Source organism: Pundamilia nyererei, unplaced genomic scaffold, assembly GCF_000239375.1.
Source record: "Pundamilia nyererei isolate P.nyererei 1_Seehausen unplaced genomic scaffold, PunNye1.0 scaffold00417, whole genome shotgun sequence".
NCBI lineage: Eukaryota > Metazoa > Chordata > Actinopteri > Cichliformes > Cichlidae > Pundamilia > Pundamilia nyererei.
In genome coordinates, this window is record NW_005187818.1 from 207,986 (window position 1) to 218,633 (window position 10,648).

Sequence of the window (10,648 nt, forward strand, 5' to 3'; positions counted from 1 at the left end):
CCCCAGCCCCAGCTCCTCCCCCAGTTCTAGCCGCAGCCCCAACTCTAGCTCCTCCCCCAGTTCCAGCTCCACCCCCAGGTCCAACCATTGACTCACATGAAGAATCAGAGGAGCAGCGAGTGCTCCATAAACACAGCTGCAAACTGAAATCTTCTAAATGAGATTATTTGGCTCAGTCAAAGTGAAATATTTCAGGAACTGAAACAAAGAAGCACAAACATGTGACTCGTCCAATCTCGGTGCCATGTTTTAAAAGGACACATTCAGTAGTACCCAAGCAAAAGCAGTCAAACCGGTTTGTGCCTGAAACAGCAGCCTCTGCGTCCCAGTTACATTTAGAGGAGTTTTTAATATTTCTATCATATTCAAATCCTTTGATTTCACTGTGACCTCTCCCTGACTGTCACAGCACCTCTGGTACTTCTCACTGCCACTCTGAGAAAGGCTCGCTTTAAGTCTGGCTGCGTCTCCCAGCTGATGGTCGGGAAACATCTGCCCCTGACCGAGACCAGAGCAGATGTGCAAACACTTCTGGGTCATTTCAAGGCAAACACCAGGCTGTTGGCCAAGAGCGACAAACACTCTGCTCTCAGCATCTCCACGTAGAAGCTATCAGAGGAGATAAGAAGAGTGGCTGTGTGTGCGGTCAGTCCAGAAAGTGCTGGAACAAATGCAGCAGCTCTGAAACTTCCTCTAAAGTAAGAGACGACAGCAGCTACGAGGCCGCCGTCACAGCAAGTGTCTGCTGTCTGATCTCAGAGCGCGTGCACAACAGTGCAGCGCTGGCATGTCCACCTAACGTGGATTCACTGCGACGACTCAGCCACATGTTCCCACGGTTCTGAAACCAGCCCACTGAGTGAACAACGGGCTGAGAGGGCAGGTTATGATCATTAATATGCAAAGTGTCATAACCACTGATCAGGTAAGCAGTCCTTGTTTGGTTAGCACAAACACACACAACACTGCAGAGGGAAGGGGAACGAGGCTCACCCACAAACCTGCGTGCAAATCACACACATCAGACGCATCAATACTTCCATACCTGACAGTGTTTACACAAAACGCACAAAAGTGCCTCGTACAGCACAACAATAATGATGATGACATCAAAACCAGAAGGTGTTTAGCCTTTGGATCTAAGAATGCTCCAGCAGTGCTTTGACTTAGTCTGATTTCCTGGCACGATCCCACAGGTCCCTGTGGAGAACCTGACTTCCCCTCACTGCTGTGACTCTGTCAGCTCAGGCTGAAGATCAGCTGCTCGTCTTTCATGACCACGACTCACTTTTTGGGTTTGGTGTTGACCCGAGCGGCAGCGAGTACCTCGGCTAAATTAACAACGTTGGTAGAAATTGTGTTAATATGTCGAGCAGTGAAACAAACTCCTGACATTTCACTGCTGCAGTGCACTAGTGCACGAGCTGCAGTTACACCCAGAGACCTGAAGCAGGACTGATTCACACATGACTGACATTCTGTGGTGCACAGCACAAACGTTCAGGAAACACCACAAAGCTTCACTCATAACTGCACACACAATGATGACAAACACTGCTACACACTCACTACCCACTGACACTCTTCTTCAGTCCACTCATTGGTCAGAGGTGTCTGGGAGGGAGCACCAACAGTCAATACAGGAAGAAGGTGCCGTGTGTCAGCCCACTCGTGTCCTCCAGCACCCCCATGTTACATGTGCTGTTTAACATGTGAATCACTGAAACCGACGCAGTCAAATATCAGCCAGGAGTACACCAGACCAGCAGAAGTGCCCGGTCTACACCTCTGAGCCAGAGTGAGAGAAAACCCAAAATATCTGCACCTTTCTCCACCTTAGTCTTGGCTTTTAAACTCCTGAGCTGCAGGAACTGCACCCTGGAAAAACAACAGTCCAAACATATACAGCACTCATGTGCAGGCAAGCAGGTGACCACAGCTGTACGTGGTAACTCCAAGTGGTGCAGCTTAGTCAGGAACAGCTGGTCTCACCTTGTTGTAGTTCCCAGACTTGATGCCAACAGGAACCTTGCTCTGTGAAACAGAACACAGACCATCAAACAATGATAGGTGACAATGTTCACACAGCTTCCCCCCGAAAATACATTTAATGCAGTATGTGACAGCTAGTTAGGAGGCGGTCGTCTCCATCCTCAACGAGCCGACGTGTGACTGACAGGCAGTAAAAAGAGACCATGTTGGAGTAAGGCTGGCTGACCTCGGGGCAGGGCTCCACGTGGCAGTCTTTGATGGAGCAGTGTCCGTCATCAGGCCAGAAAGGACACGGTCGCTTCAGGTTCACCTGCAGCACAGACACAGACACTCAGCACCTGCTCATTTATTATTACTGTTATTATGACCGAGGCAGGAAGCAAGCAGTGGCTCGTCCACATGTGAAGGACAAGCAGACGCTCGCTGCCTGTCACTGTAGGCTCAATCAGGCTTCAGTGAACGAGAGAAATCAAGGACGAGGGCGTGGCGTGTGAAAGCATCGGCTCCACAGCTGTGCGTGGCTCACATCGTGTTTTTAGACACGCCCAAGTGATGCAGCGAGTGGAGATTTCACAGGGGAAGCAAACGGAGGCCAGTGCCCACTGACTGTGGACAGCTGCTGACGTGCACGTAGGACACACGCTCGTTTCACCTGTAAGCATCCTGCTCACCCCGCCGCCATTCACACAAACACCGTATGATCCAAAGAACACATATTTACTATGATGCGTGTGTGTTACGGTATACTCAGCCACTCCCACCGTGTTTCGTGCTCGCTCACAACGTGAACATATTAAAACCATTACAGACACAAGCCTTTCTGAAGCGTACCAGTCAGAGCACTGGTTACAACACAACTGTGTGTGTGTGTGTGTGTGTGTGTGTGTGTGTGTGTGTGTCACACGGTGGAGATTTGTATTTATCTGGTACATTGCTTTTATTCATTTTTAGTGTTTATTCATGAGAGTAGTTTTTATTTGGGGGTCATGTGATTGTTGGGTGTTTCTCTGTATCTGCTGTACGACACAAAGCGCCTTGAGGAGACTTGTTGTGATTTGACGCTGTGGAAATAAAACTGAATTTGCATGGTTCTATTGTTTTATTTGACTCTGTTTTAGTCCACCGTGGTCTGGCTGCACATGGGACAAATTAGCTGATAGGGATCACCTGCTGAGGTGTGGGCGTGGCCTATCAGCTGGTGAAAGGGCCTGTTTAAAGGAAGCTGGCTGAGCACTGAGGGAGGCCCTGATGTGAAGGGAAGGAACGCGCAGAAGCCAGACGATGGCAACAGTGTGCTGCCCTCTCGTCAGGGGCGTAGCACAGCTGCACCTCTACCTGCGTTTGTGAGCAGTGACTCCACTGCTGTTCACCGGGTGCAGCCGTGTTGGGAGAGGATCGCCATGGCTATAAACCAGGCCAGATTCCCAGACGATGCTTCTCTGCTTGCAGGGCGATGCCACGAGGGAAGACGCTGTGGCAGCGAGCGCGCGGCTCAAGGGCGGAGCATAAGTTGGGCTGTGATGGGACGAGACTGAGATGGGAGGCTTCTCCTCGTCCTCCTGGGACCGGCCTGGAAATGACTCCCCCGGTTTGAAAAATAAAGAAGATTCGTTCTGGGTTGTGGGAGCAGTTGCATCGTGGGACTGAGTGTTATTCTAACGAACTTTAGAAGTTTTGTTAGAATTGTGTTCATGTATATGTTGTTTTTAGGATTGTTTGTTTGATTCTTGTTTTCTGGCCTGTGAATAAACCGTGACCGATTTGTCCTGTAGCATCTCTGGGTCTTGTATTTAAAACAAGAACGTCCTTGGTGTGACGCTCAGGTGCACCGGCTTTAGTGTCTGCATGTTCACGGTGTGCTCTTACTGTGGGAGGACACAGACTACTGAGGTCTAACAGTAAATCATGTTGTGACAACATGTGCCAGTAAACACAAAGACCTGCAAAAAGACAACATGTGCACACACACGCAAAAGAGATCCATGTGATTTCCATCTGTTTTTACATACTACTTTTACTACTGCACTGAGCCACACTGTGCTTCCACTGTAGCCGGAGCGAAGGCGCAGCTCTTACCCTGTAGTATCTGAAGTAGTCTCTCTCTGTCAGCTTCCTGATGCGAGGGTAGATCTTCAAGTTGTTGAAAATGTCGATGCTTTCTACGTCACAGAAGCAGTCATCCAGGACGCCTGTGAGCTGAAGCAAAGCAGGACACTTCGTTTACTAATGACACCTCATCTCTAAATAACAGTGTCACAGTGTTTCCACTCATGCTAAAACAGTAAAAATCATCATAATGTCCGGGTCATTTCAGATGTTTTAAGTGAAGCTGTGTGCTAGAAACTAAAACCTGACTGACGTCACGCAGTACAAGTCAAAGTCTGCACCCTGACGTTTGTTCAAACTCTTACGATCAGTCCAGACTCGGCAGCCTCAGTTTTGCCATGGATGAGATTGAGGCTACGTCCACACTAGCCCGGCTGGATTTGAAAACGCTCCACGTCCACACTGGTGTTTTCAGTCGTTTTCACAGAGGTGTGCGTCCACATTGAAACGGATGAAAACGCTGACGTTCCAGTCCTGCGCAAACGCGAGTGAGAATTAAAGACTTTGAAGGAAAGCTATCTGGAGCATGAACAAACGGATATTCATCCTTTTTAGGGCGACTGCTGTATAATGCCCTCCGCTATCTTAGCTTAATTGGTCACGTGACTGCATCACATGACTAAAATGAGTCATCGTTTTAGAAAGTCTGTTTTCGAGTGTCCACACTGCGACGGGGCAGCTCCCTTTTGAAACGTGTGCGTTTTCAAAACGCTGCGTTTTCCCTTGAGGAAAACGGCGTCTCAGTGTTGACGGGAGGCCAAAACGTTTTAGTGTAGACGTAGCCTGAGAGCACTTCAAAAGTCAGTGATAATAGTTACGCCTTCACTGGGAGATGTAACACCTAAAGACAAAATTACTGCCGTGAAGCTCTTACTTTGACGGGTGACAACAGAAGTGAGCCCTGAGGTAGGCCTGTGCCATATGACCACGATCTCATATCCCGATATAAAACATCTATCATCGCGATAACGATATAAATCACAAACATGGAACATTTTCTGTAAATCCTGTGAATCTTGGGCAGCTCGACTTGTGTGAAATGTTTCCAGCTGTAGCTGGAGGCGAGTGTTTTAACCGATGCATGAAACGATACATTTTTAGTCATAAGTTGTAACGGCGCCGTTTTCTTTGTGAGTATTTATTACACGGCGTGCTGCGGGGAAAAGCCTGTTCTAACGTTTGAGTCTAAGGTTTATTTTTTAGCACCTGGCGGCTCTTTTTGCTTCTCATCCGTAAATAATCTGCTTTTTCACGTGATTCAGTTTATTTTGAAAAGTCTCAACGGGATCTTGAGCTTTATTGTGAAAGGTTCATGTGGAAACTAAACCAGCGGACACACAATGGTTTTACCGTCGTTGTTGCTAACGACAACATGTAAAAACAGGCGCTTGTCCGTCCGTAGTGTGGTTATATTACATATAAGAGAAAGAGAACTTGAAGAAATGAATAATAACTACAGTGACATCAGAACCATGAAAAAATATCGCCGTAAACAGTTTATTTTACGACACCACGAAACAAACGATAGCATAAAATGAAACGATAGATGTTTTTATATCGTCATCCGATATATATCGTTATATCGAACAGCCCTACCCTGAGGGATCTCACATAGGAGAGGAGCAGATGTATAGCTTTTATTCCAAAGTGTCTGTTTGAACACAGTTACAGACACAGCAGCCCACTATTACATCTGTCAGCTGGTCATGTTTTTAAGGAGCAGTAACCATCATCCCGTTCTTAAATGGTCTTCCTGACCGACTGACTCGAGTTAATCTGGGTGAACAGATTCCTGGAAAGATTTTTTTAACCACAGCATGATAGAACAAAACAGTTAAAACACAAGTTCAGCTGAAATGGATCCAGAGACTCAGTTCATAGAGACAGCAGCATTAGCAGGTGCATGCAGTCTCACATCCCTATTTTGGACATTTAGACAGTTGTTCCCTACTTGGTGGGGGTTTTTATGCAGCACTTTGTACGCTTTTGCATGAATTTATGATGGAAAACTGTTGTTTTATGTAAAGGAACACAACACCTGCTACTGTGCTTCTTGTTCTGTGGACACCCATAGATGGCAGCTCTCTTTATAACTTTACAATAAATTAAAACGCTGTAAGAATCTAAAGTGCGCCTTGTTAGAAGACATTACAGTTGCTGTCAAGTCTTTTTGTGGCTTCGCCTGCTCTTATCAATGAGCCACGTTTGCTTTGGCAAACATTTAGGATACCGTTCCTGACACAACCCCCACCCCCAGGTAGGGTTCACATTTCTGATAAAGACTGGATTGTAATTTTGCTGCTGTTACAAATTTATAATCATGTTATAGAAATGACATTAAGAAAATAAGAAAAACTATTAGGATCAGGTGATGATGCTCCTCCATCAGATAAACCACCACCTACCTGCACGTTCATACATAATACATCCATCACACTGTGTTACCTGAACCCACCAAGCCGACGGCCCATTGTCTGCTCTATAAACCGTCAGCTGCTGACTAAAACCTACAAATGTGTTTGAACTGAAGAATTACACAACCCAGCATTCACATGTTAAGAAGCTTGGTAAACAGTCAGTCAAATGGCTCTGGCTAGTTTTGTTAGGTAGCTCAGCTCTGTGCACAGCAGGTAGAGCCTCAAACCTCACCAAACATCTGCTCTAACTGGCTGGAGAACAGGTCCGGACACTCTTTCGGTTCATTTAGCTCATGATTAGAGTCTCAAATGCTTCATTAATACTTTAGTCTGGAAATTAAGAGAAAATGAAACATAAATAAAATGTTATTAACAAAATATCCAATGCAATGATTCCTCAATACTGAGTAAAGATGGACATTGTATTGTTTGGGGGCTTTTTTGCATTTAAATAAATAGTGTGTGTGTGTGTGTGTGTGTGTGTGTGTGTGTGTGTGTGTGTGTGTGTGTGTGTGTGTGTGAGCGAGAGAGAAAGTTATTCGAACCAAAACCGAACAAGTACTTTACAAGTATGTAGTTGTAAAAACTTGTAAAGTACTTTCACATTCTTTATATTTCACAACAGGCTTTTCCTTTTCAAGCTATCAAAGATATGACCGTACAAAACATATGGCAGCAACTGCTCAGCTCTGCAAAGAGCAGTACACCTAAACTACGTGCGGGTATTTTAGAAACCTTTGTAAACCCTTTACACTAGTATTATATATACTTATATATACTACAGAAACACAAAGACAATCTTACTGTGACAAAAAACTAATGACAAACACCAAACCACAGCAGACCTCAGAGTGCAGCAATCCACTGAGCGCCAGGAAAAGAACCATTTTTCTCAGCATCCTGTTGTTCGCCTTCAGCTTTCTGTGTCTCAACTTCCTTCAAATTAAAACTTCCCCCTCACGTAACTGTCCAAATGTCACGGCAGCAGCTGTATGTCTGTGCTGTCATCACAGACCCGCACTTCCATGCCCGCCAGAAGCCCCGCCTACAAACAAGCCGCTGTCAAAACAAACGCCGCCCCTCTGACGGAGCCTCCCTGTTTGTAGTCATCTACATGTTATAGGTCGCTAGGGACACTTGGCAACTTCTACGCAAAAGACTACAATGTCCGTGAGGAGGCTGTAAAGCGGGAGCTCTGACACAGCCAATCAGATCACACCACGCTTTTCGCTCAACTCGCAAGAACTTCGGCTGGTTTAACTCGCTGCTGGGTCCGAGGAGAGGAAGAAGAGGAGCGCTCTCGACTCTGCTCATTAGTCTACTTTAAGGACTTAACTCACTGTTCAGTACAAACAAGAAGAGATTTCGGTTTAAATACCAATTTAGTCGGTCAACTGTAACTATATCTATTTATTTATCAAAATGGCAGAAAATAAAACAATTTGTGGACTCATGGACAGTCGCTAACTAGCATCTCACGTACATAGTGACGTCAAAATAAAATGACAGTAGAAAGTGCTGGAAGCTCCTAAAAACAAAACTGTGGTATGACTTTCGCAGATTACAAGCTTCATGAAGAACAACAAACTATGTTATTAAAAAAACAAACTGTATGTTTCCGGTGACAAAAGCTCCGTGTTTGGGGCTACTTACGTGACAGAAGCAGCTCTGGTCCTGGCTCTCCGAGGTTCTGCTCGGATGCTGCTCGCTGTGCTGCGTTTGGGGTTTGGTGTTTTGCTGAAACCAGCCCAGAACAAAGTTTCCCAACAACCACGCCAACAGCAAAACACCGAACGCTTGAAACGTTACTTTCCACATCACTCACTGCGCTATCAGCTTGGAAAGCACAAGAAAGTCAAACCTGGCGAGTAGTAGCTAGCTAACTATAGCAGCTTTAGGCTAGCAGAAATGTATCATCCGCAGCGTGTCGCCAAACCAACAGCCCGATCTCCAAGGAGTCTCGCGTGGATATTTAGACTCCTAGCTGCCCCACGTAAACAGAGTCATGTTGTAAAAAAATTTACATGACTTAAGAGGCGCTTTCAACCAGCCTCCACTTTATTTTCAAGGTAGCGCAAGAAAAATGACTTTTACTTCCGGTTAAAAATTTCAGAATAAAATGCATAACTCGCTCTTGCAGCTATAACAGGTCGATCTCAATCGGAGCCAAAACACGATCCTTTTTTCCCCTAAACAGTAAATTAATATAACATAAAAGAAACAATGGAAAACTTCTTAAAACCAGCTACACAAAAGACAGCGTTGTCTTCCTGTGGGAGTGTCGCCACTTTGCGTGCGTTTGGAGTTGTTGTAGGGTGTGTCTGTTAGATTAATAGACTGGTTTTTACAAAGCGCTTTTCTACTCTGCCTGAGCTCTTACTTTATACAACATGTCTCCTTCACACGCAAACATACAAGCAGGATTTTCCAAGCCTGACGCTTTCTATGTGGGGTGTAGCTCAGGAGGTAGAGCAGCAAGAGCATAGATTTGGTTTGGGCATTGGTGGGGACGGATGATTCAACCACCGAACCCTGCCCTGTTTTTGTTTTTCCTTCTTGATTAACAAAAAAGGAGAAATATACTTGCCTACATATGCTATTCTACATGCTTTTAAACCATTTAAAATTACAATTCATAGTTTTATATGTGAATTATATAATGTTAAAGTACTATTAAACAAACGACTGAGTATTTCAGGCTTTAGTTTACTTCAGCCATATTCCATATAAATCAGGTATCATACAAAAATAAAAATAGCTTCAAATACAGTCATGACAATAAAAGAATATGACTTTAAGGACTTAACAACATTACTTCAGTTATAGTACACCAACATCTCTGATACATTAGCACTAAGGGAACACTGAGTGACCTGCTGGTTTTTGTCCATAAAACTACTCGTCTAAGATGACCACAAAGTAAAAGATCTCTCAGCAAAATGATGCAACGTTTGAGGCACTATTGCCCCGATTAACTCAGTGAGCTGCGATCTTTTATTCTAAACATGAGCTACTGTTACAGCAACAGACATGGACTACATGCCCCACACAACAACTCAATGTCCACTATGTGAAGCAGCCAAACACAGGCCTGCTCCTCTCACTAACTGAGATAAACTGCTGGCATATTGGTTTTACATCTATACTGTCCAGTCTCTCCTGGTGGACATGGCAACACGTTATTCATGGTTACATACAGTTTTGATGTGGGCCAAAGCCTAGCATAGCCTGTAACGTTATTGTTGTGTTGATAGGAGTTATGTGGGTAGTTCAGCTTCACCACTAGGGGGCTGTCTAACTAAATTGTGATATATACTGTGTCGTAGAAGCAGCGGCAGGTTATGTTTACGTACATGGATGTGAGCCACGTTAAAATAAAGAAGCTTGCTAACTACTACGGATGTTTTATTGAAAACACGACAATTGTGACACATTTTATGAGTGAACTTGGCTTTAAGTGACTTACAGGTTTCTTTGAAAAACACTTTCTTATATCCAGCTTCTTCCTCTTTGCTGCCGTCCTCCTCTCCTCCTCGCAGCGCAGGTTTGCCGCTGCTGAAACTAAACAGAGCTCCCTGAAAGGCTCAGCCAATCACATTGGCCATATTTGTCACATGACGTAGGACTCCAGTAGAGGTGATTTAACTCTTTCTGCTCCGCTGGGTGAATGAGACGCTGACAGATCGTTTTTCTTTCTATCGGGTTTGTTTTTCTTTACTCGAAGAGATCAAATTATTGGTGGGGACGTGTCCCTTCCGTCCATGACAATCTACGCCCTTGTAGAGCAGGTTACCTACTGTCATGTTCGGAGGCAATAAGACGCAGGGTTCTCAAGCACGAACCACTTTTTATTCAATTGTAGCAGCAGTGTACGTGGCTACATCAATTTCTGGAAAACACAAATACCGCCAGTCTCCTAGCGACCTCTAGTGGCTGCCCTCATGGTAGCCTTACTAGGACAACATAAACAGATTTCACAACATCTCCCCCTTTAACAAAAGTACTTTAAACATAAAACAGTGTTGTCAGAACACAGGACATCACAGGGGTAGACTACCCTCAGTCCTGATAAGGGATTATTCTGCCCTTAGAACATAGAAAGGAGATAGTCCTCAGTCTCTGAATCTGAGAGG

The 10,648-nt window shown here is 45.0% G+C and overlaps 1 protein-coding gene across 2 annotated transcripts in view; it reads right to left on the reverse strand.

The window, feature by feature from the left end:
* Positions 1-8,627, reverse strand: part of ero1b (endoplasmic reticulum oxidoreductase 1 beta) — a 21,685-nt gene extending 13,058 nt beyond the window's left edge. Inside the window, exons 1-4 of one of the 2 annotated variants that reach the window (XM_005753273.2) lie at positions 8,169-8,627; positions 4,069-4,188; positions 2,219-2,302; positions 1,993-2,034 (exon numbers count right to left, since the gene is read on the reverse strand). In XM_005753273.2, coding sequence (XP_005753330.1) covers positions 1,993-2,034; positions 2,219-2,302; positions 4,069-4,188; positions 8,169-8,333 — 411 coding nt within the window. In that variant the 5' untranslated portion in view covers positions 8,334-8,627. Of the gene's footprint in view, positions 1-1,992; positions 2,035-2,218; positions 2,303-4,068; positions 4,189-7,360; positions 7,522-8,168 lie in introns of those variants that run through there. The other variant, XM_005753274.2, reaches the window with a different exon arrangement.
* Positions 8,628-10,648: the final 2,021 nt, after the last annotated feature.